The sequence below is a fragment of a genome (assembly GCF_019968985.1).
Source record: "MAG: Porospora cf. gigantea B chromosome Unknown PgB_NODE_229_length_27609_cov_125.226, whole genome shotgun sequence".
NCBI classification, from domain to species: domain Eukaryota; phylum Apicomplexa; class Conoidasida; order Eugregarinorida; family Porosporidae; genus Porospora; species Porospora cf. gigantea B.
Genome location: NW_027178812.1, coordinates 1 through 27,609, shown reverse-complemented (window position 1 = coordinate 27,609; position 27,609 = coordinate 1). Strand labels below are relative to the sequence as shown.

Below are 27,609 nucleotides of genomic sequence, written 5' to 3'. Positions count from 1 at the left end.
TATTTCATGACTTGAGATACAGTCAAATTGGGTTGCATAAATATGTCGAGAAAACTCCCAAATCAGGAATGAAGCTGCTATTTTGGCTATCGACCTTGTGTCTGGGGGCTGACTCGGTGGCTCACCTCAGGTTTCCCATGAAGGGGGGTGTCCAGCGTCTGGTAGATCCATCCACAGGCGACGAATTCGAAGTGAGCCTCGTCAGCAACCTTACGACGGGGTACTCCTGGGAAATTATCGACTCCGATGGAGTTGACTTTGTCAGCCACAAGTACGTCCCTGATGCTCAGAAGGAACCTGTGGCTGGCTCCGGCAACGGCGACGAAGTCCTCCACTTTGTCAGCCACAATTACATCCCTAATCCTGAGGTGGGAGCTGTGCCTGGCTCCGGTGGCCTGGACATTTACCGCTTCCGTGTGGCTAACCAGTTGGCCAACGGCGACGAAATCCTCAAGTTCACTTACCGAACGCCGTGGCTGATTACGAAGACAAACGAGGCGAGTGTGATCGTCGTTAAACAGTGAATGAGACTAGTTTCGAATGCGGTGTCCTCAACAACGTTGAAAGTGTTACTCTTCGTCTACGCGGGGCGACTGCTCGTCATCAACGACCACTACTACGGCCTTGCGGCAAACCTCAATCTCGCGAGCCACACTCTGAACTTCATTCAGCTCAACTTCGTGTAACAAGGGAATCCTATCGGCCAACGGCATGTGGTCATTGTTGATAAGGCGCATACTGGTGTGAATGGCCAGTAAAAGCGGGTCGTCCTCCTCTAGCATTAAGGCTAGCGTGGCCTGGGCTTTCGCGCGCTTGAGGTCAAGCTTTGAGCAGGAAGACAGGGCGTTCAGCAAACTCGTCAGATGCCTGTAAAAGGTGAGAAGAGAGTAGTAGGCGCTCCTCACGTGACGGCGCTTTCCACGTCGACCGTTTTGTCCGTGATGGCGTCGATTCCCAGAAGGTACAGCCCGTCTGTGGTGGGTTCCAAAAATGATGTGAGTGAGAGATAACCTGGGGGCGAGTGCATTGCCAGTAATGACAGCGAGCCCTGACCTGGCCCACCAGTGGTGAACTCCCCTCCGGAACCTAGCATGCCTGCGATGGAATGAACGACAAAGCTGTACAGTGCGCTTACGATTGAGCAAGAGACCAATATCGAAGCTCATTACGGGTACGGAGACAGCCACCTCCGTTGTCCCAGGCACGTGCCATTGGGGGTTGCGCACCACAACAGTCCTTGGTTCGTAGAGAGGCACTTCTGGCGGTTCTGGCGATTCGAATTTGAGTTGAATGTCAGCAGCGTTGACGGTACAAACTGCTGAGGGCTTCCAGACTCCATGCGCAGACTTGGGCGTCGCCCAGGCGCTAGAATGGACTGCGTCCAGAAGCGATGAGGGCTCCGCCTGGACTTCGTGTTGCGGGAGTGTCCGAAGCCAGTGCCGAAGGGAAGGGATGGTCTTCTTGGTGGCTTGGGCAAACGTGAGCGTATAGAAGGGCGTGACGACAGAGGCGTTTTTAATCTCGCTCTTAGCCGATTTCGGAACGAGTGCGCAGGGCTTCAGATGGCGTGAGCCCCGGTTGGACAAGATCGCAATAGCAGCTAGAGGTCCGTGGTGGGTCAGAGCAAGGGCATTCGAAATCATACAATTCAGCTTTGACGTTACGCGAGTTTAGAGACGCTCAAAGAATAGCAGATAGGCCGACTTGGACGCCTCCACGGCTGTCAGCTCCACGGGGCTGACTTGGGAGTCGTTGAAATTGTACCATTGGCCCTCGTCGCGTTCTCCGTGTTCGAAACAGCGCACATCTGCAGTGTAGTGGCCGCCAAACAGAGATCCGGCGTGCCTAACCACTCCGTACAGCCTGTACTGCCCCTCAGATCGCTGACGGAGCAGGTACGGCCCCATGTCGAGAGTGCGATTCATGGGTATCTCCAGAGGCAGGTCGTTCTTCGCTCGGGCTAGGCGGCTGCAAAGGCGTGAGTGTCTAGATACCCAACCAAGGACGCCAGGTCTGATGTCCGACACGCCAATCACTCACTCAGTCTGCTTGAACCGCTTGATGTGAAGAAGCATGATTTTAGGGAGCTTCCAGAGCCCCAGGCTTTTTACAGCGGGCCGGTGCTCCTTGCAGTGGGAGCAGTACCACATGTTTTTCTCGTCTAACTCAGGACGAACCTAAAACTAACCTACTTTTTCCCTCTTCAGAAACTCCTCAATGCAGTCCTCAAGGCTCACTGGGTGATACTTGGGCTTCTTACTTCTGTGCCATTCCACTGAAGGAAGGAACACCTGAGGCCAATTGAAATTTCGGTCGGAGAGATAAGCCGTAAGCAGGTTTGGCGTAGCGTCATGCCGTCTGCGTCAGCCGCTGCCCGCCTCCTCACGACTTGACGGTCTTGAAAAGGTCGCACAGTGTGCCGTCGTCCAGCCGGACGTCGTCGCTGTTGGCGTCTGACTGGGCCGTTGAGGAGGCTAACCCGTCCATAATGTCGTCGACAGATGTCTGGCGTGCGAACTGCGATTGGGAGCGAGAAGTCAACCACGGTAGGGAGAACGGGATTCCAGGTCGCTTCCAGGTATAGGCTTCAAATGGAGGCAGCTTGCGTTCGCCCAGGACAGAAGTCACCTTGCCGTCGACGACCTCCCCAAGGGCCACAAGGGGGGTCGTGCCTGAAACTGACAACATTATTGGCGGCAGGCAAGTGTATCTGGAAGCCTCGGAAGCCACCGCCCCGAGAAGCAGCCATTTGTCCTCGAGTGTCTTTCGGGATGTCACCATTTCCACCTCTTCTCGCTGCTCGAAGAGAAAGTAGTGGAGCTTGCGTCGAGTGTGAGTGACCTCAGGTTTGAACTGGTGGTCCTCAGCAACGGTCTTGAACGACGTGTGGTTAGAATCCAGCTGCAAGCAGACCAGTGGGGCGTTGTCCCCGAACATAGAAACCAGGTCGCGGAACCGAACAGTCTTTAGAACACGCCTCACATGCTCAGCGGACGCTGAGCCGTCCCATTCCTCTCCAGTCTTGGCGTAGACGTTACGCATCGCGGACCACATGGCGTCGCGGACATCTCTTTGTCGAGCAGAGGAATTGATGGGCAGCGTCATGTGGATAGAAGGGGCCATCCGGAAGGGAGAGAAAGACAACACTACGTCCAAATAGAACTTGACTCCGGCATCGGCGATTGGCAGCGAGAGAAACATGAACGGCTCAAATGTAACCACCGTCCTCCGGCACTTATCACATTCAACTGCTGACTTGCCTTGTCCCATAAAGAGCTCCTTCACCAGGGAATCGTGCCTCTGGCTAAAACGTCTGGAACATTCTCTCGCCGTGTAAGAGTCCGAGTCGTCCTCGTTGGCCTCGTAGTTCTCGACAGGCGGCTTCTGTCGCACCCGATTCAAATCTTCGTGAAGGCAGTCCAGTACTGCTATTGCTGCCTCCTGTGCGTCCTGCTGCTGGTAGCCATAGAACTGGCTACGGTGTTTAGACAGCACCTGCTTGAACCTCCTAGGGGCTACGGATTGCGACTCCTTAGCCCAAATTTGTTTCACCAGCGCCTCGAATGCCCCCACCACCTCACCTCCAGTGCCTAACGGATTCCCTACATTCACATCAGCTCTGTGGCGGCCCGCCAGTAAGGCCGCGACGAATGGCCTCGTGTGCAATAAGCACTGCAGGGAGCTGTTCAAGTAACACGTGTTCCCGAGATTGCTAAGGCCGACTAGAGGGTCCGGCGGCATCACGTGACCATCCTCCTTGTCACTATCAGCGTACGGCACGAGGGAGACGTTGTTGGAATGCATCACCGGCGTCCCGGGCCGTAAAAGTACAATTGCCACGTATCGAGGGTGTCCAGTGAGGAGAAGTGGATCAGAATCCACTCTAGGTTGGTCGCACACATACTCTCTCCACCCGGCGCATCGCAAAACACTCTACGGTCGACAGTGGAATAAGACTGAACGCCCTGTTGGCGTGTGTTAAACCGCAGGGTTATACTTTAGGTCGCAAGTGATTAAACCAGATCATCATGGTAGGCCGAACTTCTTGAGGAGATTGTCAATGTTGACAGCGCCAGCCTTTTCTGGATCACACAGAGCTAGGAACTCCTCTTTCTGTGCCGTATTCAACAGTTGACCCAGGTTATCCAGCGCTGCTCTAAGTTCGTCCGAGTTGATGGTCCCTTGCTTCTTCCGGTCGAACCTCTTGAGGGACGTGCGAAGCCAATCTCGGGGCTTGCCCTGGGCGTACTTCTCCGCAATGGTCTTCGCCTGGTTCCAATCAACGAATCCGTTGCTGCTGTGTCCTTGGGCCACCAGCTCCTCCTCCTCTTGGTTGGTCAGTCCCACTCCCATGCTCCGGATGAAAGCGCAGAGTTCCTCGGTGGACAGCCGTCCGTCCAGATCCCCGTCGAACAGAGGCAGATTTCGATCGATTACCTCTTTTAGGGACATGTGCCGTAAATCTAAATAATCAAGTCTCATGTGTCACGACGATAGCACCAAAGGATCTACGTAAACCCGTTTGTTCGCCTCGCCAGCTATGAAACTTCTCACTAACGTCTTTTCGTCCTCAGTCATATCCTCGCTCTGGGCCAGTCGTTCCATCATTCCCAGCGACTGATTTGCCATTTTCAGGTTGAGTTTGAGCTTCTTGTCTGCCTTGACCAGGCAGCCGATAAATCTCGTAAGCTGACACAGGAATTCTAGATCGTGGCTGGTGCTGGATGCGTGAACCCAGAACGTCTCCTCGACACTAGCAGCCTGCCGCGCAGTTACCCTCCTCGCCACGTTGACGTCTGTGACCGCGGCGTTCGAGAGAACGGAGAGGGCTTCGCAGCCCACTACCACATGCTTGTCGGAGTACTGCGCCACTACCGGCAGCAACGTGGCTGGCAGACGTTCCACCCATTCCGCAGGGATTCGATTCGTTACACATATTAGCCGGTTAGCTGCTCGGAGTTTCGTTTCCGTGGTTTTCCTCTCAGACATCGTGGCCTCGAGAGTCGAGAAACAGCCGTCGACAAAGCCTGCTTTCCAGAAAAGTTCTGCACTCTACGTGGCGATCCCGCTACACACTCACGCTGCTTTGAAGGGTGCTTGTCACCGTCACGAAACAACAGCAGGACTGTAGACCCAGGTGGATCTTGGCCAAAGCCCCAGCGTCCTGCGAAGGGGTCACCTGCTGGGAAAGCTGCACGAAGGTTGTCTTGACAATAGGAACCAGCACCGGCATCTTTAGGTCCAGCACGAAATCTTCGAGCAGCTGTCCCAGGCTGGACAGTGCACCAAGAGCCCGGCTAGAAACTAGATCGGACTCGGAGGAGGCCATGCTCACAAGGAGCGCCACGCATTCAGAGGTGGCGACGAATTGTTTAGCCTTCTCCACGGAACCTAAGGTCTCCATGACCGTGGCTAGCGAAGTGCGCACTGCGACCGAGTCTGGGTGCTCCTGAGCGGCAGCCACGAGCAGAGGCAAGCCTCGCCGAGCGACGACCACTGCCTGGCGCTCCGATACACAGCACTCCGCGGCCAACGCGGAGGCTGCGGCGCCACTTAGGCGCCGGCTCGGCTCGAAACGCTGCAGGCACTCCACGACAGCCACCACGTCCCCGCCATCCTGTGAAACCCAGGCTGGCGGCTGTGCCGGCAGCTCGAAGGGCAGCAGGCAGTCACCACTGTGTGTCAGCGACCTGCTGCGCGTAAGCATCGCGCTCTGAATCTTCCCGCCTTGTAACTCTTGGTGAGCGCGGTGCGAGAAAGCCTCCAACCCGAGTAACGCTTGCACGGCGATCTCCAGGTCGGCCTTTTGGAGCGCGCTGACGAAGCTCCTATACTGCTCACCTTTCCGATGTCCGGATCGAGAGCGAGCTAGGATGCTGAGGATCAATCTGTGACTATTGCTGACGGTCTGCTTCTCCAGAGATGCCAGGGCCCAGTCAACAAAGGCCGTCGACATCATGGCGGTTGGGCTGGTGACGTCGTTCATGGCGGACAGCAAAGACAACCGAATCGCCTCGTCACGATTGTTCAGCAGCGCAGTGAAACACCTCAACAGTGCTGTCTGTGCCTCCTTCTGTTTTGACTCAACGATCGCGACCTGAAGACCTACAGTCGACGGGATGCCAAACGACAGTAGATAGGACCAGTATGGGTAATACGGCAGGGCCTGGCTAAGCGTATCAAGCAGGTCGATCGAAGGTCTGTCGACGCGACCGCAAAGAGCGGCGAACCGCAAGACCGCGAGGCCGTACTCCTCAAGCCCCAGGCGGTTCCTCGCTATAAGCCCATCGATTTCCTGCTGGATTTCGCGGAGGCTCCTGCCGTCGATGTCGTACTGCCGCAAGCCCAGATCGGCCCTAGAGTGGTTCCGAGGCAGTATCAGCTCCAACTCGCCCCGCCCCTGAGCCACAGCGTCACGACGAGTCCTTGGTTTCTCGGCCAGGGCGCGAGGCGAGGGAGGTGCCACCGCAGGCGTCAGCTCAGCCAGGGAAGCATCTAACGCTGGCGTAATAGGCAGGGTGACTGGACTGGCTCCAGGCGTAACAACTACTACTTGTTGCGGCGTAATCGCCGCTGGCTGCAGGGGGACTGGACTGGGTCCAGCCGCTGACTGTAGGGGGACTGGACTGCCAGCCGCTGACTGCGGGATGGGGGCTGCTACGATTGCTGTAGGAGCATCCATTTCGGCATCTCGCATCAGTAGCTGCCTGTCCACGGCAGATCTGTCAACAGCTCTGGGAGGTCTGGCCTCCTTGACATGTTCTAGCCCGCTGCGCCCAAGGAGCTGCAGCTTCGAAATCCCGTAGCTCTCCACCAGATCAGACTTAGGGTGAACTCCTGGATACTTAGAATCCCGCCGCACTTCTAGAGAGGAGTTTACGGGAACCGACCGCTCGGTGTACCCCAAAGCCTTCAGCAGGTCGTGGATCTCTTCAGGGCGAACTGCATCCCGCGATATATCTGTGTCGGCTTTCATGTGCAACGCGTGCACCCAAGGCCGAGACTGGACAGCCTCCAGTCGTGCATGGACGTCTCCTAGCTGGTCGAGGAGGCTGCTCGCGAGCTCCACCTTCGCATTCAACTTCTTCGGGTCCGAGTCACCCTGATAGATCGCCCGGATTGCATCCTGCTCCACGTGTCGAGAGCCTTGATGCAACATCTCAGTGATATGCTCCAGGCCAGCCCGGCGCTCGGATATCAGCAGCTGCATCTCCTTCACGACTTCCCTCTGTTCGTTGGACAAATGAACCAGGCTGGCGTCAGCACCCATGTCACGAAGCGATTCCGTATCTCTGACGCGAGCGTTCTCATCCAGTTGAGCGCCAAGGGTGGCATACTGCTCATGCAAGACGGAGGCTGAGCTGTGTAGCTGCTCTAGTGTGGCGCTGTTGACCCCCTTGCTGTACAGATGCGCTGGATTCACACTCGGAGTCGAAGGCGCCAGAGATTTCTGGAGAACCGACTCTGTCGGCTTCTCTGGAATCAACCCTCTCTGAAAAACTGGCGGCACGTGCACCTCTCTCTGAGCGGCCAAATCGGGGAACAGAGGCAAACTCGGATTAGTGAGTCTCTGGAACAGCGAGAGGGCTCCTCGCTTGCTTTCCGCTGTTGAGTACTTTCTCGACAGCTCGTCTAGTCGTTGGACTGCCGTGACCGTGTCCGTCTGCAAGCCTGAAAGTTCAGACTGCCGTTCCGCATCAGTTCGGGCCAAACGATCCATCACTTGACCCCAAATCCCAGCAGCGTGAGGTGACTTCTCCATAATCACGCACACAACACTGCACCCCCATCATAATGCTGCATTTTTCGAATGAGTTGTGGGAGTGCCCAGGCCGCTCTCGAGTCGCATGTTCAGGAGCTGTGGGACCTAGAGGAGAAGGAAATATTCGATGCCGATGAGATTAGAGCCATTGCTAAGAGGCGTCGGCATTACGAGTTTCGACTGGTGCAGCCCTCGACAACAGTGAAGGACTATCTCGACTACGTGGTTCATGAGACTAATCTGGAGCTCACTCGACGGAAAAGGTCAGAGGAGAAGGGGTGGAAGACTCGGACCATTTCGGACCGAGCTGTCAAGTCTCGAATAGGCGCGCTGTACAGGGCCGCTACCCAGAAGTTCCCCAACGACGTCAAGCTTTGGAACCAGCGGGTGGACTGGCACCTGGCCTCGGGAAACGGCCAGCAGGCCTTAGCGGCACTGACTGAAGCACTGGCCTTCCACCCGCGCGAGTCGTCGCTGTGGCTGCTGGCCGCCCACAGAGAGCTGCAGTGCGGCGATCTGCAGACACCTCGCCGACTGCTACAAACTGCCTTGCGGGTCAACGACAGTTGCGGGGAACTCTGGTCCGAGTACCTAAGGTTCGAAATCCACGCGGCTCACCGAATGTGTCAAGCCCGGCTTCGTGTAGTGACCAACAGAAGCCTTGGAATGACTACCAACGAAGCTGTCCCGCCAGTCATCGGTCTGCAGGCTGCCACCATCCTCCTGAATGCGGGTGTCCAGCAGTTGAATGGCACTGATGTGGCGCTCTTCGTGGGCAGGGCAGTCACTCTGGCCGCTGCCCTCTGTGCAACCACAAAAGACGCAGATGAGGTGTCTGACCCTGCCACTTGCGAAACACCCGTCATGCGAGGCCTACATGCGTTCCGAGATGCATCATCGGCCGCAATGCGCACTCATCAGAAGAGGTGTCCTGTACTCCAGCTGCGCATACTGGTGGGGCTGCTTTGCTCGTCTCAGGTGACACTCCGAGACGTATTGGCAACCTACGAGCGAGACATGCTCAGCAGTGAGCTACAGGCCGACTCACTGCTAGCCTTCCTGCACTGGTTGGACTTTTTCACGGAGGAAAGCAACTGGCCTGCCGACGACACTTGCGACCAGACTTCCGACACCGCTGCCGCAGAAGTGAACGAGCCTGGCGAGTTCGATCTGCAGTTTACAGTTGACGTCGGGGGCGCTCCCACGTCGCCGGCGCAGACGGAACACCGAAGCCTTTTGCCTAGGTGGGACTTCCGCGAGCTGCACCTGTTCAGGCAGCGCGACGCGTCTTTCGTGGCCGAGTGCTTGCTGGGTGGGGCGGATGGGACGTCGGCCTCCGAGGGTGCAGCACGCAAGAAAATATTCCGAACCAATCTCGGAACTGATACCAAGAAAATTGACACTCTTAAGGGCCTAGCGTCTCTGCTGAAGGTAATGTCCGAAGTAACCATATGCCCGCAGATGCTGGAGGCAGTGCTCGGTGTCGGTCTCGACCTCCACGTCCGTCTCGTAGCCGACTGGGAGTTGCCTGCGGCACAAGACGGATTCGAAGGGCTGTGTGGCGCCTGTGCAGCTCGCAGCCCACTCTTGGCTTTGGTGGCGGTCACGAAGGGCCTGACCAAAGCGAGTGAACAGCAAAAGCTTCTCCTTCAAGTGGAGTCGCTTACCATTTCGCAATCAGCGGCTCTTGCTGACGTCATTGTCGGGCTTGACGGCCTGGAAACCATAAGTGCGATCGACACGCGTAAACGCCAGCGTACTTCGAAGTTTTATGCACCCATCGACAATAAAAAGCTACGAAGCCTCCTAGACTTGCTTCCGGTGTGCGCTCGCGCCGTCCGTGGCACCTGGGAAACCGTAGCCACAGCCCTCACAGAGCGGCTGTCGGAAACGGTAGCCCTTTCGTTGTCTGGCATGGCCATGTCATCGGCATTCGGAATGTCGTGGCAGACGAAGGACCGGCTGCGACTGAAGACCGAAATGTTAGGCTACCTAGCAAAGAGTGGACAAGACAAAATAACCAGCCTGTATGGGTATCGTGCGACTGCTGCCATTGCGACGCCATTGCAGGACGACTTGCTGCTGGAGGTGCAAGAGGTTCACGAGTGTCGACTGCGGTTCCTGGCGTCTGCTAAATCCGCCGACCGGAGCGCCGATGGCGAAGCGGCCTGCTTGGAGCGGGAGGCCTGGACGCAATACCTCGACTTTGTGGAGTACATGGAGCTCTTGGGCTCACGAACGATGTCCAGGGAGCAGCAGGCCAGTCGTGCTCGACGGAGTCTAGGCGAAGGGAGTGGCTGCGACATGGGGCTCTTTTGTTGAAGGCCCGTTGAGAAGTCGGAGAATTTTTAGTTGTAGTGCCGACGCTACCTCGTCGGCAGTGTCAAACACTTGAACGTCGCACCAGTGCTCCTCCAGAACCCGCATGAATGTTTTGGCCCGTCTGTAGCGCTGAGGTAGCCTCTCAAGAGATTCCCCAGCCTTCTGCATTTTCCGTTGCATCTCCCACAAAGGTGTGTCGATGTAGTAGTGGTGGAAAACACCCTTGTCGAGATAGTACTCGATAGGACCGCCTGTCAGCCACTGCACCATTGACTTTATGGGAGTCAAATCCTCGCAAGGCATTTCGAATATGATCGGTAGAAACCCTTGGTTGGCCACAACGACGTTCACGGTTGCTGGCGTGGAGGAGAGCGCCTTAACATGCGCCACCCATGATGTCCAGAAGGCCAAGAGCTGCAGCTCCGTCTCTCCTAGGCCGCTAAAATCGAACGGCACGCACTCATACCAGTCAGGGATAGTCACGATGCGACTACCGACGAAGGGGTCGTCTTGCAGAGCTCGTACCAGAGCGGCCTTTCCGCTGCTTGGCGGTCCTTGTACGACGAAGCAGTGGCAGCTTGCCAGCTTCTTCAGAGCAGCGTTCGTGCACGTGGCAAGGAGTCTGTGTGGTGCCAGCACCGGTCTCACTGTGCACTATCGAAGATGTATCCAAATTCCCCTGTGTCAATGAAGTTTTGACAAAATCGGATCCCGTGGGGGACGGTTGAATGAAGGGCGTCGATCTGCAGAACGAACTTGTAGGCGAGCGACATGAGCTTTTGCGCTCTGTGGTCGCGGTCATGTGCCCTGTTGCGCAGGAGCCTTTTGGAGGTCTCCGAGGAGACGCTTCCCGGCACAGACGCTTCGCTAAACCTACTGGAGAACGTTGATTGCGGGATGCTCTCGATCAGCTCCGTAGACGACAGCACCTCGGTGACCGATGACATGTCATGAGAAGGGAAGGCCGAGGTGGCCCAGCTGATGGTGCTCGTGTCAAACAGGTCGCTGGATTCCATAACTTATTGGGTTTTATCTTGTGTCAGCGATATGTTCACCTTGCAGCCCGACCAAGGCGATTCCACACTGCTCCCTCTTCTACAAAGACCGAACTTGGTGTGTCGGAATTATTTATAAATTCCATTACGTGTAAATGCGTCTTCAGGATGAATCCGAAGTGACACAACCTATGTGTCTTTTGCGAAAGGACCGCCCAGCCTCCACACAGCCGAGCCGTCGCAGAGAGCCTTTTCCTTCACGGAGGCGCGCTCCCAGCTTACCTCCGCAGCGGGAACCTTCTCACCACGTCCTGTCCCCTCAGCGCGACAGTCAGACGCCTGTTGTCGAATCGGGCGTCAAGTCCATAATCAACAAGTTCAACGCCGGAAGCGTGTGCAAAGAGGCGGTCACCTCCGCAACAAAGATGCAGAACGCCAATTTCGCAAACGTCCGCTCCGCGTGGGTACGCCGGGAACGGCAGGTGAAGGAGAAGAAAGAGAACAAGGCGACTAGTTGCATGTCTGAAGGCCGAACGCCCAAAGTTGGCGTCGAGGGCCTCTCTTTGGACGGTGGGGCTGACACGTGGGAACCTGGCAGCGCAGGCAGCTGCGACAGTGAGGTCGCCAAGTTAAAGAAGGTGAGGTCTGTGTGACTGACACACAGGAACTGCATACGTTGGAAGAGGAGAGGTTCAGTCATGCCATGACCATCGCCAGGTCACGTGAGAGGTGCTCTGTCCTCTCCAGCCAGCTGGATGAGATGCGAGATTTGCTGCTCACTCAGGGTCAGCGCATCGAACAGAGTCGAGCGCGCTGGTCAAGGACAAACGCGCAGGACGTGAGCGACCTCAAGAAGCGACATGACGAGTTGATGGGCGAGCTGCAGGGCCTGCTGGGCCACAGAGAAACTGCCGACGCCCTGCATTGTCAGGTAGAGGCCCTTTCGGCTAAGGTAGCAGAAGTGGATAAGGAGAACGCTGAGCTGAAGCGCTTAGTGAGAGATGCAGAGGAGAGGGCCGCTGAGAACCTCGAGGGGGAGCCTGCACTCTCGAGCGACGTCGAGATGCTCGAGATGGCTGTCGAGCATCTGTCCAACGAGATCGAAGAGCATTTACAGGACAAGAAGCGCCTATACGAGGAGATTTCAGAAGGAAGCTTGGAGCTTGCCAACATGCAGAGGGCGAAGTCGCATCTCGAGGGAGAACTGGAATCGCTCGTCTACAATTTTCGCTGCAGCCAATCTCGTGTCGCGAATCTGGATGCGGCCATTCAGGAAAAAGATGCGAACATACAGAGCTTGGAGGATTCCCTCGCAGCTGCCGAGCGGCAGACTGCTAGCGAGGTTGCACTGCGGGAAGGTCTGACGTTGTCTGGGTCAAAGTTGGCATCCTGGGAGCAAGAACTGCAAACTAGAGCGAGCCGACTGCAAGAGGCCGTGGCACAGTTGGACAAAGACATGGCCGTCTTGAAAGAAGGCCATGCGCACCAAGAGACGCAGGAGGCTATGCTAGAATCCCGAGAGGGGGCACTGGATGCGGCAGTCCAGTTTTTGCAGCAACGCGTTGACGAGTGGGAGGCAGAAAAGGACTTGGCCGAGCAAGAGCTGGCAGTCAGGTCCAGTCAACTGGATGCTGCGCATGATGAACTACGCGCGCAGCTGGTGGCGGACGACCGTAAGGTAAAGCAGATGGAGGCTGAGGTCTGGAGGTCCATGAGTGAACTCAACGAGGAGGTGACAGAACTTCGGCGCTCGCAGTCCGCGGTGTTGGACGACCTGAACAGAAAGAGCTGCGCCTTGCACTCGTTGGAGGAAGAGGCTCCTCGAAATCGGATGCGTCGCGTCTTGTTGGAGATGTCGCAGAGGTTTCTGGTGACGACTGAGTCTCGACTGGCAGCTTCCCGGCAGGAGAATGCCTCAACCAAAGCCGAATGCGCTGAGAGCTCTCGGACTATTGAAGGACTCCGCCGTTCCGTCCGTGAGTTGGAAGATCAGAAGCGCATATTTCGCGCTACTCTCACTGACGTCGAGATGCAGTTCAAAGAGTTCCGCGACTTCCAGCAAAGTCTTTATGATGCCAAACTTGAGGATTACAGGTCCGTGGAGGAAGAGGCTCAGGAGCTGTCGGCAGAGGTGACTATCCTTCGGTCTGAGATCGAGGAGACGAAATCTCAGCTATACGGAGCGCAAGAGGTTGGTCGGGTCGCTGTGGCTGAGAATCATGAACTGAAAACGCAGCTCGATGCCGTCAGAGCCGATCTGTTTGCAGCTCAACATGGTGCGACGCAGTCGTCTCAGGAGGTGGTCGCCCTCAAGACGGAATACGAAGCTGAACTGAGTGTGCTGCGATCGACGGTTGAGGCCATGGAGGAGAAGATGAATGCTGAAATTCTACTCTACAAGAAGGAGCACCAGGCGTCAATTGAGCAACTGTCCTCCGATCGCCAGGCCGAGTACGACAAGATGAAGAGCATGCTCGCGGAGCTGGAGATAACGTGCGCGGCGCAGACGTCAGAGGTGGAACGACTCTCCGAAGAGAACGGCACACTCACCGATGAGAGACGGATCCTGGTGAGTGAAAGTCGTCACTTGAAGGCCTCCATTGAAATGAAGGATGTCGAGATGGAAGCTCGAAAGCTGAAGGTAAAGAGCGTCGAGGAACGGATGTGCGAGCTTGAGACAACGTGCTTCAACCAGGCACGACAGCTCGAGGAGAAGACAGCGGAGTGTGCAGAGACTGGCGCTTTGTTGACCGCCGCGAGTGCCGAGCTGCAAACAGCGCATACTGCTAGTGCGTATTCAAGAGGGGTGGCTCAGACGGCTGTCATCGAAAAAAGCAACGCGCAGAACGAGTTGACGCGACTGCAGCGGCAGCACGAATTCAATTCCTCGCGGATTGAAGATCTACAGACCCAAAACCAGAGTCTTACTGAGAGCCTGACTGAGAAATCAGCCGAGGTGGTGAAGCTTACACAGGAATGGGCAGAGGCGACTCATCAGATTTCTGAGCTCGACAGGCTCCTGGCATCGAAGGAACAGCTTCTGGGAGCCAGGGAGACCCAGATGGTGAACCTCGAAAACGAGTTGATGATCCTAAGTCGGAGAGCCTCACCCCAGGATGAGGAGTCGCCGATATTTCTGTCTCCTTGTTCGCAGCCAGACTCCTGTCTGAGGTGGCAGGTAAGCCCATAGACGACTCGTATTTTAGCCCTTCAAATGGTTTCATAGACCGACCGCTATGAGGAACGGGAAAGAAAATTACGAAAGGAGCGCGAACGTCTTGCCCAAAAAGAAAGTAATCTCGCAAGCGTTATGGGACTCTTGAAGACTAAAGAGCGCCAATTCCACGACTTCAGGAGGATCATGAATAGATTGCAAGACGTCGACGGCGACCTGATACAGAATAGGAAAGGCCGCGTCCAGAGTCCGCATTAGCCTCCGATTACCAGAACAAGCGCGCCCCTCAGCTCAGATGCGTCTTGAATTGTCACGAAATTATATTATGCATGGTACGACATCTCGAAACGTCAAAGTAGGCGTTCGGTTCCGTCCAATGCTCATTGGAGAGCTGCAGGAGGAACCGTTCCTTCTGGCTGCCTCCGGTCAGGCCCGGCTGGACGTCGTATGCGACTTGAAGCGGAACGTGCAGCGAAGCTACGATCACCTGTTCGGGGAGGCGTCCTCCACTGAATCTGTGTTCGAGCGGCTATGTCGCGATATCGTCTTGGGCGGGCTGCAGGGCATCAACGGCACCGTCTTCGCCTACGGACAAACCTCCTCTGGGAAGACACATACTATCATGGGCAACACCAAGCAACGAGGTATCGTACAGTTGGCTGTCGAGGAGATATTCCGACACATGGACGATGTCATGATCGACCGCTCATTTGTGCTCAGTATGAGCTACATCGAGGTGTACAATGAGCGAATCATCGACCTTATTGCCCAAGTGGAGAAGCTGCCATCCGTGGATATTCGAGTTGAGGAGACCGCAGAAGGACTCCACTTGCGGAACGTAGAGACCCGCTTGATCGCAGAGCCTGAGGAAGTCTACAGCATGCTTCTTCGGTGCCAGGCTGTTCGACACATGAGCTCTACGAAGATGAACGAATGCTCGTCGAGGTCACACACCATACTCAGATTGCGAATCGAAAGTGGACTGGGACAGAAAACGGCTCACTTCAACACAGTGGTGGGCATGCTCAACCTTGTCGACCTGGCGGGTAGTGAAAACGCGGCCCGAGCGGGGGTTCGTGAACGTGAACAGAAGATAGAAGGGAGCAATATCAACCGCTCATTGTTTCAGTTGTCCCAGGTGATACACCAGATATCGTTAGACAAGAAGGCAACCGATGGACTTCCGCGTTTTGTGAACTACCGGAATTCCCTTCTCACCCGGCTGCTGAAGGATTCCTTAGGCGGCAACAGCTTGACTGCCATCATTTGCTGTTGCTCCCCGTCGGAAGAGAACTACTCGGAGACCGTGTCCACGCTGGATTTCGCTACCAAAAGCCGGGCTATAAAGAATGAAGTCAAAGTGAACGTAATACGCGAGACCGGGGAGGACTCCGAGATAGCCAGACTTAACACTCAAATCGAGTCATTGGAGAGAGACATCTCCGCATTGAGCATCACCACACACGAGAATGAACGTCTCCGGAACGCGAACAGTTGTCTAGAGGGAGAGCTGAGACTACTGCGAAGTCAGCTGCATAATGACAACTCTGGGGGGTATGTCTGTGGGAAAAGCAACACAGCCCCAAAACTCCCGCCAGGAAGCGTCACCGCCGCAGCTCCGTCTGGCCGGCGAGAGAAGCTGTGCACGCTGAGGTCCAGACGGTTCTTTGCTTGGACGGAATGAATGACATGGAGGATCTGGCGCTGCAGGGGGCTCGGAGCCTAGACGATCAGCAGGACATCACATATCTTGAAGCCGAGCTCGTGAAGGCCAAAGAACGGGAGACTGCCCTCGCTGCAGAGTTTTCCCGCAAGCGTGAGACGCTCGTTGAAGAGGTGGACGCTCGAGAAACCAGAATCAGACACCTTCAAGGTGAAGCCCTCGATTTACGACGACAGGTAACCCAAGCAGCAGACGACAGAAATAAATCTGAAGAGGAGGTTAAAGTCCTCAGCTCAATCCTGGCATCCCGAGAATTCGATCTGGAGTCATTGCAGTTGAATATCGAGGAAGCAAATGACAAAGCAGCAGAGGACGCGAGAGCTGCCAGCGAAGAGGTGCATGCCGGTACCCTTCGTGAAGGCGTGTTGCAGGTCCAGGTGCAAGCGTTGCGGGCGGAGCTTGCAGAGGCCGCTGGCCGGCGTCCGTCGCCGCCGTCTACTCCCAAGTCTGACCCTGTGAAGGCGCAGCTGGAAGTGGACGTCTGCCGATTGCAGCAGGAGATCGATAAGTTGATGGAACGAATTCATTTGGGTGAGGTCACCAACAAGAGCCTTTGTGATCGGCTCGGCGCCGCCGACGTGGAGATCGAAGAGGCGACTTTGACGGAACAGACTCTTCTGGCCGCCTTGGGCGAGCGGTACCAGGAGCTGGGAGCTATGTCCCTGTCTCACCAGACCATCCTGAAAACCATTGATGCGAACGACCGCGAGGGTGCCACTCTGCGCGAGACTGTGGCCGGCCTGACCGAGGTCATTGGCGCCCTGCAAGCGCTGCTGTCACTGTCCCAGGGAACAGCGGCCCAAACTTGGCGGTACGTTTCCGCTCTCAGAGAGCAGAGGGATGGCGCAGCGCAGGGCGAGAGTGAGATGGAGTTCTGGCGGGAACTGGGAACTACGACCGAGATGGGTGAGCCTATGGAGTGCGTTCCTCAGAAGCCGAGCGCGGACTGGGCGTGGCTCTCACTAGCCCAGAGCGCCACACACTTTGCGTACGACGTCTTTGCCCGTTTTACTTTAAGCGAGGAAGCTGCTGACGTTCTTCGACGAGATCACGACGAGATCAGACGCACTGCTGCAGACCTGGCAACTACGTGCACCACCTTGGAGGAGCGACTGATGGTTGCCGCTTCCGAGGGAGAGTGCAGTGCCCTTCTGGAGAGATGCACTCGATCGACTGGTACGTGGACTGGGGCCAGCACCACCGGTCGTGAGGACCACCTCAGGTCCCAAGTCGTCCGGTTAGAGAGTGAACGAGCCGTCGTCTGCTCGGAGAAGGCTCAGATGGAATCGGAGCTGCTGGAGCTGCGCGTGCAGCGCAGTAGGGCGCAGGAGGCGCTGACTGGACTGGGAACCCAGCTAGCAGACGCGACGACGCAACTGAACCAGAGGGACCGCGAATTGTCTGCACTGCGACAGCGGCTGGAAGACAGCGACGTAGGCGCGACGCTACTCCGCGACACCGCGGACACCACCCAAGCCAAGACTGCGGTACTCCAGGCACAGTTGCAAAAGAGAGAGAAGGAGAATTTGGAGCTCCAAGCTCTGCTGGAAGAGAGGTCAGGGCTGCTGAGGAAGGCTGCATGCGAACTGAAGTCCGGACCAGTAAAGAAGGAACCGTCTATTGTCCCTAAGAGAAAGAGACGGCTGAGCGTAGTAGACATCGATGCCGACGACTGTAAGCAAATCTAAAAGACTATTATTATGGGGACAGACTTGCGCCGATGGCTTCGACAAGTTGTGGAGGCCTCGCTGGAGTACGTGACGGGTTATGGCCAGCTAGGTCGTCTGTTGACGGGTATAACTGTGTGGGACGCGCTGTTCACGCCTAGGGCAAGCCGGTGCGCGGTGAAAAGGACTCATCGCCACCCGGACATCCATACGCTTCGACGTGCGTGCAGGTTTTTCCAGGAGGTGGATATGGAGGACCAGCTTTACCGGTCGACGTCGATGGTCACGAAAGCGCTGAGAGGTCGGACGGGCGAGGTCCTGCCACCGGAAGTGGTACCGCTGCTGGACGAAGCGCTGGCAGACATTCGTTGGAGTCGCGAGGCACGCGATGAGGTGAAGCGGCTGCTACGGCCTATTCCGCCACAGGACCGTGAGCTCTTCGACCGATTCTACCTCGCTCTCATACGAACCAAGCCGCCAGAGTTCTCGTCTCACGCGCTGCCGGTGGCAGCTGTGGACGAGGAGGGCTCGTGGTCGTACCTCGGGTTTCAGTCGGGCGACCCACGTCGGGATGTGCGGAGCTTGGGGGAACTAGCGATGCAGTGTCTGGTGTTCTTTGCGGAAGAGTACACCGCCCGTGCGTGCTCTATGCTGAAGGAGTCCCATCATCCAGGACTTTATTATCCACTTGCTGCCACCGGTATGAACGTCTGCAGCTGGCTCGTCGAGAGCCTGGACAGGGGCGAACTGGACCCATTCTTCTTCAAGAACTCCCTACCGCCGCTAGAGACATTCAGCTGTGTGTTCTGCTACTGTATGTTGGAGTTCCATCGCGCATGGCATGTGTCTTCTCCCGCCAACATGATGGAATTCGGTCAGGTTGCGAGCCGTTTTCGAGAGGCGCTCAGTGACACGGTGCGGTCGTTAGAGGAGGCACCCCACTGCTCGACCGGCCAGGAACTCGTTAAAGACTTGAGGTGAGTGTTTGATTCATATTGAACCCAGGTCTTGGGTGCTTGGTGAATACGTCGGCGACAAGTCTCTCTCACTCTCTCCCATCAAGTGCGTCTAGTCGACAACTTCGCATCCGAGCGCTTGGGTGACAATTTAGCGCTTGGGCAAGACTTATTCACCAAGCAATCTGTACACTGTGTGGAAGGGGATGCTTACTCACTCGGGGACCGATCGGCCTACATATCTCCTGCCCGAAACCAACTAGAACTGTGTTCACCTCCAGAAACAGCGATTCCGGAAACAGCTTCTCCAGTTGCTTCTCCGTCTGCAGGGGCGTCTTGGTGCTGACCCACCCCAGCCGGTTCGCCACTCGGTGGACGTGCGTGTCGACAGCGATCCCCTCGTTACGCCCCCAGGCCACACTCAGCACCAGGTGTGCCACCTTTGGCCCGATACCTGGTAGCCGAGTCAGTTCCTTGAATGTCGTAGGAATGTCGCCAGCGTAATCATTGAGAATAATATGACTTGTCTGCTGCAGGTATTTAGCTTTGGTTGCGTGAAACGAGACGCCTCTGAGCACCTCGGCAAGACGTGCCTCCTTCATATCGACAAGTAGTTGGGGGGAGAGGCCAAGATCTCGCAGTCTACCCATGCAAGCGGCGTTCGCTTCATCTCGCGTTTGACTGGAGAGTATAAGTGATACTAGGCAGTGGAAGCGCTGGGCAGCCGGCTCCAAGTCCGTCGGGTACTTTTCGCACCCCAGAAGATCCACTGGTGCGGTCCGAGACGCCCGCTGCTCGCTAATCCCAGAAAACAGCCCCACCTTCACAATTTTGTTCCACTGGCGTATCACTTGAGACGGCGTCTTAAATTCGGCCAGAGCGTCGCACACGACAACAGGATTCGTCAACGGCATAAGCCACGTAATAGATGGTTTTTACGTACGAGTCACTTCCCAGTCCGGTACGTATCGAAATGCTTAGTTGCGAGCTTGTACATAGGACCTTCCCAGTACACCTGGGAGCAGCGCTTGCAGACCCAGAAGCTGTCAAACACCTGCCGAGTGCACTCAAAAACCATGCCCTTCACAGCGTCTGGGCCTACGACGTTCCACTCGTCGCCGTTGCATTTCGCACAGCGCTTGCATATGTCCTTGCGGTCAAACGAGATCGCGAATTCGCGAAGCACCTCCTGTACCATAGCGGTGGTCGACAGGCGGTGGCCGAGTGGGTACGTGGGAACGGACCAGTTGTCCACGTACGAGGACGTAACAGGCCGAAGAACCACGCGATCGTCATGAGCGGCTGCGATAAGAACGTCTTTAGAGTTGTTCTGCGTTACGCCTCCGCACTTTCCTCACCGACGTGATTACGCAGTCAACGCCACAGCCTCGTAGCTGCCGGCCCACTTTCTCTATGCTGGACGGCACCACAAATCTCCATGGGGGATTACAGCCTACATGTTAAACAAAGGACGCTACTGACTGCGCTTGATCGCTTGGATTCGCGCCTGCCCCGCTTGAGGTATCACATCAGCTGCAGGCTTCGGCATTTGCTGGGGGGAAATATACTTAGGTAGTAGAGGTCGTTGCTTGATAAACGACGACACCAGTTCTGCAAGGGGGTAATCTGGTAGCCCGACGACAAGGCATTTCAGCAGTACCCAGGCATCTAAAGCGGCGTACACCGCATAGTCCTGCAGTAGTGGTCGGTACCCCCAGTTGAAGACCTGACAACCTTTCGGTAGTTCAATACCCAACACGGTCGAGACCACGGTCGCCAAGGAGGCGACTCGCATCCGTGGTTCCCGGTCGATAAAGTCGGGACGCCTCCAGACCAAGAGATCCCTCACGTCCGCCAAAGATAGCAAGGCAGTGTAGGCAGGCGAGGTGCACGTGACGTTAGGCCAATCATTATGCGAAAAAGAATGGCCCACCTTAAAGATCTCTGGATTGGAAAAAAACCGCTGAGCCATCAGCTGATGGAACTCCAGACCATGCGCCTGATCAAGGGTCTCCACGTCCACCAAATAGCAGATACCACAGGGCAACGCAACCTGCAGGAAGGATATGCCCTTGTAGAGGCCCAACACTTCGACAGTTGAACGGAATTCAGCGTCAACACCCACAACCTTCGCTTCCTGGCACCGATCAAGCAAGTTGTCCAGGTCGCTCAGCGTGGAGACCAGCCGGATGGCGATCAGACCCAGGCGACTCGCGATGTCGCCCTGGGCGCCGCGGATGGCCAGCGCCCCACGGAACTGGTACTTTGAGATTTCTAGGGAGATCGATCGAGCAGCGGACTCAGCCATCTCTCGGTGGGCTTGGTATGCCCTCAGCGCCGACTCCAGCATGTGCCAGCCGTAGGAGTTGGCGGTTTTGTACCGGCCGGTCTCGGTCTGTAGCTGGTCCGCCACGACATGCAGCAATGCCATCACCTCCTCCAGTTTCAGGGAGGACCCTCGCCCATGCATAGACTTGTGCAGGTACACGCTATGCCACAAGCTGCCATGGGCGAAGCAGTAACGGTACAGCCTAAGCGGAAGGGGAGATTTCTTGGCGAACATATAAACTCCGTTGGAATCGCGTTCCGCGAGGCTCACCAGCAGAGCAGGGAAGTCTGTTGGGTTCAGTCCATGAGATGTAATCAGCTTCTGAGCTACCTTGGGTGAGGACTCGACCTGAGCCTCTATGACATCGGTCAGAATGTCAGGGAACCGGCCGATGAAAGCTTGACATTGTGTAGCCGAAAGACCTCGCAGATAGGGCCTCAGATCGAACTTCAAGCCTAGAAGCTTCACCATGGGCACCAGGGCGTCGAGGTTCGGCTTCTCTTGTCTAGCGTAGTGGTTTGCATATTCTAGGAGACGATCGGTCGGCACGGGAACATTCTCCACGGACCAGACACGGGTCCACTCAGCTATCTGGTGGCGAGGAAGTCGGTCGAACGTATCGTACACCAGCCTCAAAGTATCTTCGCCAACACAAGGCTCCAGCGATCCACGACTGTCTACTAAAAGGACATAGGCCGAGGCCACGATATCAAGCACGACATGCTGGTCCGAGTCCTTCAATCGCATGACATCCGTCAAGAGAGAGCGCGTGAGAGTGTCAAATGACTGGTTAAATGCCAGATCGCCTGCACGGGGAATGGTGACACCTGCGATGCCGGATAAAGCCTTGAATATCTGCTTCTTTTGATACTCGTGCTGTAGATCCAGCAGACACTTCACCAGGGCGCCATCTTTGCGTGCATGCTCCAATCGCTTCGATATAACCGCCAGAGCCTCGGCCGTGAAGTTACTGGGTTGAGTTGCCTTCTGCTCCTGCAATTTCTTCGCCATCTATATGCGGATTAGTTTAAACACAACAACTTCAGGTTCGGGACAGGAAGATGTTATGCACACGATCCCGCCCTCGGGAGGAACGCTAACGGCCTCCCAGGACATACAAACACTCACTGGTACCCACGAGCCGTCACGCTTGACCGTCAGGGGCTCAGGCTGGCGGTCCGAAAACTGCAGGGGAGCGGAGGTGTGAGTGGCTAGTTTTTGTGCCTCTGGCAGCAGCGCTCTCAGCGTGCGCAGACAGCTTCGTGTCGCCTCCGACAGGAGACATGAGGGTTGGAAGCCTGAGCGGACCGTGTATCCAACCAGCATCAGATGATGATAAACGTTGTAGCATGCCCTGTCAGGTTGCAGCACGGTATTGACTTCCTCGCTGGTGAGGGACGTGAGCACCTCGTTCTGCAGTTTGAAAAGTGCCAGCCGTCTGTCGGTGAACAGGAACAAGGTCTCCACAGGAGAGAGCACTCTGACGGACTCGGAAGAGGCGATCTCTGGCAGCAGGTCTCGGAGTGGCCGATCCCTCCCGACTTTGTGGAACGTCCGACCCCGCAACCTGACGACGAGAGCTCCGTCAGGCAGCAGTACGCCCACGCCTCGATTCTCTCGAAGTCTGGGAGGGTCCATTTTCGGCAATAAGTGCGATGCTGCCCCCCAAAACAGACCTTAACCCACACCTCGACCTCCGCTTCCAACGATCATGGCCAGAAATGGCACCGAAAATGATGCAGCGACCACCTGAAGCTCCTGAGGAAGCTGTGTCCACTGTGCCTGCATTTCGCAAGCGTCGCTGCTGCATTGAGTCCATCAACGCAACTAACTACAACGTGTTTCGAAATAGCTTCCGAAAGACCAACGAGAATGTCGTCCTGCTGCCAGAAAAGGGGTGCCTCACAGCCCAGGCGCCCAAGAGAGCACACACACGGGACTCTGGGTTCGTGGTGTCATTCAACTCCCTTGGCGTCTTCCTATCCATCGGAGGAAATGTGGCGGCGTGTGAGGAGTACAGCTCCTGGATGAAGAAGAAGCTAAAGGCCAACGATGACAGTACTATAAAGGAGGGAGGCCGAAAGCTGAACCTCATGGGCGCCGTTGACGTTCCTGACGGCTGCCATCTCCTGCTGTATGAACTGAACATCTTTCTACGAGAGGAATTTCCCCAGTGGCGAGTGCTCTACGATCCTGGTGTGACTGATGTGCTTTGCTTCACTAGACGTGGATCTACGCGTACCTCAGAGGAGGACGATGACAGTCTGCAGATGAAGGCTGCAGATGAAGGAGCTCGACAGGGAACACCACTGCAAATCCTAGCACACCAGATGCGTACCGAGGAAAACGTCTCACTGAAGGAGAAGGAGAAGAACGAGGATGTGGAGAACCCGCCAGACGAGTGGCTCTCCGCGGTCTTCGTGCTAACCCCGAGGAGTATTGTCGTGCACAAAGCGCCATCCGAGCCAGCGTTAGACCAGGCTTGGGAGCGGACGTTCCCCTTGCTGAAGCGCTTTCTGTTCAACCCAAACGTCTTCAGACACAATGTCAAGACGTTCCAGGATCTCTTCGCGCCTTTGTGCGCTCAAGAGATGCGGAATTAGGTCTCATAGGACCAGTGATCCCAGAGGGTCGCTTGCAACAGCAGGTGCGGGTCGTCGAATTCCCAGGATACCTTCTTGGTCTTCCTGTCGATATGCGGCACGAGCGGCCAGCCCAGTTGCAGGGTGTACCACCGCCGATGGTGAAGTGCGAACCCCTGCTGCCCGATCCACTCGACCTGCAGAATCTGGAGTCCTCCGTGGCGCTCGTTCGCAATATCATGCAGGTCCGTGAGGAATCGGCCCAGCAGCTTGGTGAACTTTGCCTTGTCGATTCCCTTGAGGAGTTCGAGGGATTCCAGCGGCTCTCGCTCACCGTGCCAGGAGCTGTGTCCAGGTTCTATGGTCGACATAACGTGTCTAAGGTGTCCTCTGATCTCAGCCCACGGAGCCCAGTCCAGAGCGTCCATCTCGAACCTCGACATCTCATGGAAGGCGCGCAGGAACCTGTTGATGTCCACTTGTTTCTGGCCAGACTGCTGCGTCCTGCATTGCACCACGTTCGAGCGGTGACAACTGTGTCTCTGAGGCAGCAGTGGGTCGCAGGAGATGATGTGACGGGATTCCAACCTGTCCAGGGACACGCCCACGTGTCCCCTTTGGTTTGCGGCGCTGAGAGGCCCTGCGCAACCTGCAGTCACTTTGAGTTGTTTCAAAATTGTGGGGTTCGTGATTCGTTGCGAGAAGCGTAGTCGTGCAGTGCTCATGAACCATTGCAGACTGTCACGCCCTGAATGAGCAACCACGTTACCTCCCACAAAAGCCAAAGCTGGGTTCTGGGACGAAGGCAGGGGGTATAGTGTGATAGAAGGGTGCGGCTACCAGCAACTTGCGAAAAGCCGCAGTGGTTGCTCGGTTCCAGTCCCGACATACACACGAAACTGTCATCACATCGACACCGGTCAGAAAGCACAGCACGCTAAAAAAAGGAGCCGAGTCGCCTCGAAGGAGAGGAGTAGTCATGGGACAGAACGGACCAGTGCAAAAGGCCGAATTTTTGCCGGCGAAGGCTTGGCTTTGTACACTCTGGACACACTATGGTAAGAATACAGGAGTGTTTTCTCTCTAACGTCGTCGCAGGCAAACGGACCTCGATTCCATCTCAAGCGTATCAACACACCCAAGTACTGGTATGTGTCCAAGATGAACGGCATCTTCGCGCCACGACCTGTGTCGGGTCCCCACAAGAAGCGCGAGTGCCTTCCTCTGGCTCTTCTTCTCAGGGACCGCCTGAAGTATGCGTTGACGTATGAAGAGTGCAAGCAGATCCTCCGTCTGAGGAACGTAAAGGTCGATGATAAGACCCGTACGGAGCGACGCTTCCCTCTGGGTATCATGGATGTCGTTAGCATCGAGAAGAGCAATGAGCACTTCAGGATGCTTATGGACCCCAAGGGACGATTTGTGGCGCACGCTATCCCCAAGGAGGAGGCTACCTACAAGCTCCTCCGGGTCAACGATGTGAAGACTGGCATCAAGAATATCCGTCAGGGAGTGACTCACGACGGTCGCACCATCCGCTACCTTCAGCCTGGAGTGAAGAAGAACGATTCTCTGCTCTTCGACCTCAAGGAGAAGACGGTGAAGCAGGTGATTAAATTCTCCCCTGGAAACTTGTGCTTCGTCATCAAGGGCACCAACGCTGGCCGAGTTGGAAAGATCTCCCACATCGATACTCCTGTTGGTGCAGAGATGTCTGTGAGCATCACTGACGCGAAGAACCACAAGTTCATTACTCTTGCCAGGAACGTCATGGTGCTCGGAGAGGGGAACAAATCTGTCATCACACTTCCCCGCGGCATGGGTGTCAGATTGACCAACACTGAGGACAGGGCCCTGAAGCTCCAGAGCCGACAGAAGTGATAGGTCAATAGAGTGTATGAACAAAAGCCTAATTCAAATGGACGATGAGAGGGTCTTCTGGGGCTCTGCTCTTGGCCCTCGATATCGTATGCCTGGAAAACACCGAGACCGTAGGTCCCGAAGGGCCCCAGTCAGTCAGACACACCTGTTGGCTGGCTGTGGCGAGGGCGACACATCCGTAAGGAAGACCCCCCACTGCTGCTGATCCACGTGAAGGATGCTAAGCGCTTACCCATCCTCGGTCTGATCACAGTGCAAGTTCAAGCTCTCGACTACCAGGAGACCGCCCGACCTCCGCAGTACTGCCCCTCCGCTGATCACAACTTTAATGTTAAGTTCGCAGGGGCCGTTACGCGGTTTGATGGGCCACTATTCATCACCTTGTTAGCCAAAGGCGTGTTCGTGAGCCTGAATGCCGGGTTCCACACAGCGTGACAATAAGCCAGCAGGGCGAGCGTCTTTCCAGCTGTCAAACCTGATCCGCGATGGAAACGTTGTCAGCCTATTCGGCGACGACCGGCTGCATTGTCGCTATGAAGGGTACTTCCCTCTGGATCTGAGGGGCTGCTATGCGGGAAAGATTCGATTGGAGCTCGTGGCCTCTTTGCCCAGGGAATCGGCTCCCGAGAAACTTGAGGCGGCTCTCATTCGCCAACTTGAAGCGCAGAAGCAGGACGATTTGCATGCCGCTGGGAAGCAGCCGGAGCTGCTGTCTCGAGACGACAGCGTGTTGAACAGCGACTCAGGTTCCGAGACTCAATGGGTTCAATGGTGGGTCGAAATGAAGAAGCACGTTGTGACTGGGAAGCAACATTCCCCTTTTTCGGTGCCTCTGCTGTTTCCTGGGCCTGCGTGGGAGGAGTGCCTTCGACGCAAAGAAACACGGGATAGAGGCACACAGGCAACCCCACGAGTTGTTGACGAAGTCAGAGAGGCCCGTCTAGACCGCAATCCAGCGGTACTCCCGGAGCTATTCAAGGTGGGGAAGTGGACAGAGCACGGACCTGTCGAGGTCAGTTCCGTCTCAGAACGCTTCGACAAGATTCTTCTACCCGCTGTAAAAGCAGACAACTTCTCTCGACCGCTTCCTAACACGGAAGACAAGAAATCAGTGCAGCTGGAGAAACTCCGGACGACGAAGGCGACATCCTCCGATGGTGAACGGGGGGCATACACGCAGATCACGTCGGAATCGGACTCCGCCAACGAGAACGCACCGCTGCATCATCTTTTCGACCCTAAAGGGTCAAGTATTTTTGATCAGATGACCGAAGAGCACCTACCACTCATGAACCCCAGTGACGACCTACCACTCATGAACCCCAGTGACGAAGAGCACCTGCCTCTCATGAACCCTAGTGACGAAGAGCACCTACCTCGCATGAACCCCAGTGACAACCTACCACTCATGAACCCCAGTGACGAAGAGCACCTACCACTCATGAAGCCTATTAACGAAGAGCACCTACCACTCATGAACCCTATTAACGAAGAGCACCTACCACTCATCAACCCTAGTGACCGAGAGCATCTACTTCCGACGCAGCCGCTTTTCGATCGCAGCACACATGATCCGTTCTCATCGACGGCACAGGATTGGTTAGAGTTCGAGGAGGCACTATAAAAAGTAGGGGGACAAGCGCTGGGTGACGGCTGATGCCCTGCTTTCCTCTGTGTCGGCGAACTTGAGTGGCGTCTGCTCGTAACTTGCAGAAATCTGCAGAACAGAAGCAATGTTGCCACACCTGTAGCAGTAGTTCGGCGCTGACCACACGGTACAGCATGTCTTTCGATTTGGGTAGACGTAAGAGAACCCGTCCATGACCAGCTGGTGGGCTCTTGCGACTAGATCGACATCGTTCACGTGATTGAACTCATCAACGACATTGGAACCGAACAGCCAGCCTGCACCCCGCGGATTGACCTCCCAACCCTCTATATCTTCGGGGTCAGACCACACGAGATCTCCAAAGGCTCCCTCGTGAGGGATCTCGAGAACGCGCGATAGTAGTCGAATTTGATCGATGTGCTTCACGTCCGGAGACAGGCCGCCATGAACGCAGAAGATTCGGCCATCCACAACAGCCGCCAGCGTCAAAGAGTCGAAAAGGTCCGTACAGTACCGCCACACATTTGGGTTGCCGTACTTTCGGACGACCTCGTCGTAAAACCCGTAGACTTGGGTGATCTGACGTGACTCGTGGTTGCCCCTCAGCA

General features: G+C 56.0%; 16 protein-coding genes across 32 annotated transcripts; 9 read left to right on the top strand and 7 right to left on the bottom strand.

Moving 5' to 3' along the window:
• Positions 1-68: 68 nt before the first annotated feature.
• On the top strand, positions 69-524 carry KVP17_002373 (uncharacterized protein; the record flags this gene model as incomplete). Its single annotated transcript, XM_068518583.1, has 1 exon — positions 69-524. One exon carries the CDS (start codon positions 69-71, stop codon positions 522-524), a length of 456 nt encoding a protein of 151 aa, XP_068376785.1.
• A 45-nt stretch (positions 525-569) lies between these two features.
• On the bottom strand, positions 570-1,643 carry KVP17_002363 (uncharacterized protein; the record flags this gene model as incomplete). 2 transcript variants are annotated; one of them, XM_068518562.1, is made up of 3 exons in its annotated part: positions 570-867; positions 906-1,095; positions 1,136-1,643. In XM_068518562.1, the coding sequence occupies 3 exons, from the start codon at positions 1,641-1,643 to the stop codon at positions 570-572; spliced, it is 996 nt and encodes a 331-aa protein (XP_068376764.1). The 2 variants fall into 2 exon arrangements, with proteins under 2 accessions (XP_068376764.1, XP_068376763.1); XM_068518561.1 differs by lacking the exon at positions 1,136-1,643 and having other exon boundaries at positions 906-1,093.
• Positions 1,644-1,670: 27 nt separating this feature from the next.
• On the bottom strand, positions 1,671-3,804 carry KVP17_002370 (uncharacterized protein; the record flags this gene model as incomplete). Of its 3 annotated transcripts, XM_068518578.1 has the most annotated exons (4): positions 1,671-2,013; positions 2,041-2,165; positions 2,193-2,358; positions 2,387-3,804. In XM_068518578.1, 4 exons carry the CDS (start codon positions 3,802-3,804, stop codon positions 1,671-1,673), a joined length of 2,052 nt encoding a protein of 683 aa, XP_068376780.1. The 3 variants fall into 3 exon arrangements, with proteins under 3 accessions (XP_068376780.1, XP_068376782.1, XP_068376781.1); XM_068518580.1 differs by lacking the exons at positions 2,041-2,165; positions 2,193-2,358; positions 2,387-3,804 and having other exon boundaries at positions 1,671-1,925; XM_068518579.1 differs by lacking the exons at positions 1,671-2,013; positions 2,041-2,165; positions 2,193-2,358 and having other exon boundaries at positions 2,383-3,804.
• A 222-nt stretch (positions 3,805-4,026) lies between these two features.
• KVP17_002365 (uncharacterized protein) lies at positions 4,027-4,452 on the bottom strand (the record flags this gene model as incomplete). Its single annotated transcript, XM_068518564.1, has 1 exon — positions 4,027-4,452. One exon carries the CDS (start codon positions 4,450-4,452, stop codon positions 4,027-4,029), a length of 426 nt encoding a protein of 141 aa, XP_068376766.1.
• Positions 4,453-4,485: 33 nt separating this feature from the next.
• Positions 4,486-7,762, bottom strand: KVP17_002360 (uncharacterized protein; the record flags this gene model as incomplete). Of its 3 annotated transcripts, XM_068518555.1 has the most annotated exons (2): positions 4,486-5,052; positions 5,081-7,762. In XM_068518555.1, 2 exons carry the CDS (start codon positions 7,760-7,762, stop codon positions 4,486-4,488), a joined length of 3,249 nt encoding a protein of 1,082 aa, XP_068376757.1. The 3 variants fall into 3 exon arrangements, with proteins under 3 accessions (XP_068376757.1, XP_068376758.1, XP_068376756.1); XM_068518556.1 differs by lacking the exon at positions 5,081-7,762 and having other exon boundaries at positions 4,486-4,989; XM_068518554.1 differs by lacking the exon at positions 4,486-5,052 and having other exon boundaries at positions 5,069-7,762.
• Positions 7,763-7,810: 48 nt separating this feature from the next.
• On the top strand, positions 7,811-10,084 carry KVP17_002359 (uncharacterized protein; the record flags this gene model as incomplete). The annotated part of the gene is made up of 1 exon (XM_068518553.1): positions 7,811-10,084. One exon carries the CDS (start codon positions 7,811-7,813, stop codon positions 10,082-10,084), a length of 2,274 nt encoding a protein of 757 aa, XP_068376755.1.
• A 26-nt stretch (positions 10,085-10,110) lies between these two features.
• Positions 10,111-11,100, bottom strand: KVP17_005283 (uncharacterized protein; the record flags this gene model as incomplete). The annotated part of the gene is made up of 3 exons (XM_068515088.1): positions 10,111-10,128; positions 10,154-10,706; positions 10,733-11,100. The coding sequence occupies 3 exons, from the start codon at positions 11,098-11,100 to the stop codon at positions 10,111-10,113; spliced, it is 939 nt and encodes a 312-aa protein (XP_068376786.1).
• On the top strand, positions 10,856-11,038 carry KVP17_002372 (uncharacterized protein; the record flags this gene model as incomplete). The annotated part of the gene is made up of 1 exon (XM_068518582.1): positions 10,856-11,038. One exon carries the CDS (start codon positions 10,856-10,858, stop codon positions 11,036-11,038), a length of 183 nt encoding a protein of 60 aa, XP_068376784.1.
• A 134-nt stretch (positions 11,101-11,234) lies between the features above and the next one.
• KVP17_002366 (uncharacterized protein) lies at positions 11,235-14,269 on the top strand (the record flags this gene model as incomplete). Of its 3 annotated transcripts, XM_068518566.1 has the most annotated exons (2): positions 11,235-11,717; positions 11,744-14,269. In XM_068518566.1, 2 exons carry the CDS (start codon positions 11,235-11,237, stop codon positions 14,267-14,269), a joined length of 3,009 nt encoding a protein of 1,002 aa, XP_068376768.1. The 3 variants fall into 3 exon arrangements, with proteins under 3 accessions (XP_068376768.1, XP_068376769.1, XP_068376767.1); XM_068518567.1 differs by lacking the exon at positions 11,744-14,269 and having other exon boundaries at positions 11,235-11,732; XM_068518565.1 differs by lacking the exon at positions 11,235-11,717 and having other exon boundaries at positions 11,783-14,269.
• Positions 14,270-14,579: 310 nt separating this feature from the next.
• KVP17_002367 (uncharacterized protein) lies at positions 14,580-18,716 on the top strand (the record flags this gene model as incomplete). Of its 4 annotated transcripts, XM_068518570.1 has the most annotated exons (4): positions 14,580-15,808; positions 15,835-17,651; positions 17,688-18,621; positions 18,650-18,716. In XM_068518570.1, 4 exons carry the CDS (start codon positions 14,580-14,582, stop codon positions 18,714-18,716), a joined length of 4,047 nt encoding a protein of 1,348 aa, XP_068376772.1. The 4 variants fall into 4 exon arrangements, with proteins under 4 accessions (XP_068376772.1, XP_068376771.1, XP_068376773.1 ...); XM_068518568.1 differs by lacking the exons at positions 14,580-15,808; positions 15,835-17,651 and having other exon boundaries at positions 17,678-18,621; XM_068518569.1 differs by lacking the exons at positions 17,688-18,621; positions 18,650-18,716 and having other exon boundaries at positions 14,580-15,938.
• A 57-nt stretch (positions 18,717-18,773) lies between these two features.
• On the bottom strand, positions 18,774-19,514 carry KVP17_002364 (uncharacterized protein; the record flags this gene model as incomplete). Its single annotated transcript, XM_068518563.1, has 1 exon — positions 18,774-19,514. One exon carries the CDS (start codon positions 19,512-19,514, stop codon positions 18,774-18,776), a length of 741 nt encoding a protein of 246 aa, XP_068376765.1.
• A 32-nt stretch (positions 19,515-19,546) lies between these two features.
• Positions 19,547-22,567, bottom strand: KVP17_002368 (uncharacterized protein; the record flags this gene model as incomplete). 4 transcript variants are annotated; one of them, XM_068518574.1, is made up of 4 exons in its annotated part: positions 19,547-19,930; positions 19,959-20,053; positions 20,083-21,940; positions 22,058-22,567. In XM_068518574.1, the coding sequence occupies 4 exons, from the start codon at positions 22,565-22,567 to the stop codon at positions 19,547-19,549; spliced, it is 2,847 nt and encodes a 948-aa protein (XP_068376776.1). The 4 variants fall into 4 exon arrangements, with proteins under 4 accessions (XP_068376776.1, XP_068376775.1, XP_068376774.1 ...); XM_068518573.1 differs by lacking the exons at positions 19,959-20,053; positions 20,083-21,940; positions 22,058-22,567 and having other exon boundaries at positions 19,547-19,798; XM_068518572.1 differs by lacking the exons at positions 19,547-19,930; positions 19,959-20,053; positions 22,058-22,567 and having other exon boundaries at positions 20,075-21,940.
• Positions 22,568-22,584: 17 nt separating this feature from the next.
• Positions 22,585-23,532, top strand: KVP17_002361 (uncharacterized protein; the record flags this gene model as incomplete). 2 transcript variants are annotated; one of them, XM_068518558.1, is made up of 1 exon in its annotated part: positions 22,585-23,532. In XM_068518558.1, one exon carries the CDS (start codon positions 22,585-22,587, stop codon positions 23,530-23,532), a length of 948 nt encoding a protein of 315 aa, XP_068376760.1. The 2 variants fall into 2 exon arrangements, with proteins under 2 accessions (XP_068376760.1, XP_068376759.1); XM_068518557.1 differs by having other exon boundaries at positions 22,651-23,532.
• Positions 23,533-23,624: 92 nt separating this feature from the next.
• On the top strand, positions 23,625-24,221 carry KVP17_002371 (uncharacterized protein; the record flags this gene model as incomplete). The annotated part of the gene is made up of 1 exon (XM_068518581.1): positions 23,625-24,221. One exon carries the CDS (start codon positions 23,625-23,627, stop codon positions 24,219-24,221), a length of 597 nt encoding a protein of 198 aa, XP_068376783.1.
• A 345-nt stretch (positions 24,222-24,566) lies between these two features.
• Positions 24,567-25,392, top strand: KVP17_002362 (uncharacterized protein; the record flags this gene model as incomplete). 2 transcript variants are annotated; one of them, XM_068518559.1, is made up of 2 exons in its annotated part: positions 24,567-24,569; positions 24,610-25,392. In XM_068518559.1, 2 exons carry the CDS (start codon positions 24,567-24,569, stop codon positions 25,390-25,392), a joined length of 786 nt encoding a protein of 261 aa, XP_068376761.1. The 2 variants fall into 2 exon arrangements, with proteins under 2 accessions (XP_068376761.1, XP_068376762.1); XM_068518560.1 differs by lacking the exon at positions 24,567-24,569 and having other exon boundaries at positions 24,673-25,392.
• Positions 25,393-25,436: 44 nt separating this feature from the next.
• On the top strand, positions 25,437-27,016 carry KVP17_002369 (uncharacterized protein; the record flags this gene model as incomplete). 2 transcript variants are annotated; one of them, XM_068518576.1, is made up of 3 exons in its annotated part: positions 25,437-25,506; positions 25,532-25,794; positions 25,823-27,016. In XM_068518576.1, the coding sequence occupies 3 exons, from the start codon at positions 25,437-25,439 to the stop codon at positions 27,014-27,016; spliced, it is 1,527 nt and encodes a 508-aa protein (XP_068376778.1). The 2 variants fall into 2 exon arrangements, with proteins under 2 accessions (XP_068376778.1, XP_068376779.1); XM_068518577.1 differs by lacking the exons at positions 25,437-25,506; positions 25,532-25,794 and having other exon boundaries at positions 25,805-27,016.
• Positions 27,017-27,609: the final 593 nt, after the last annotated feature.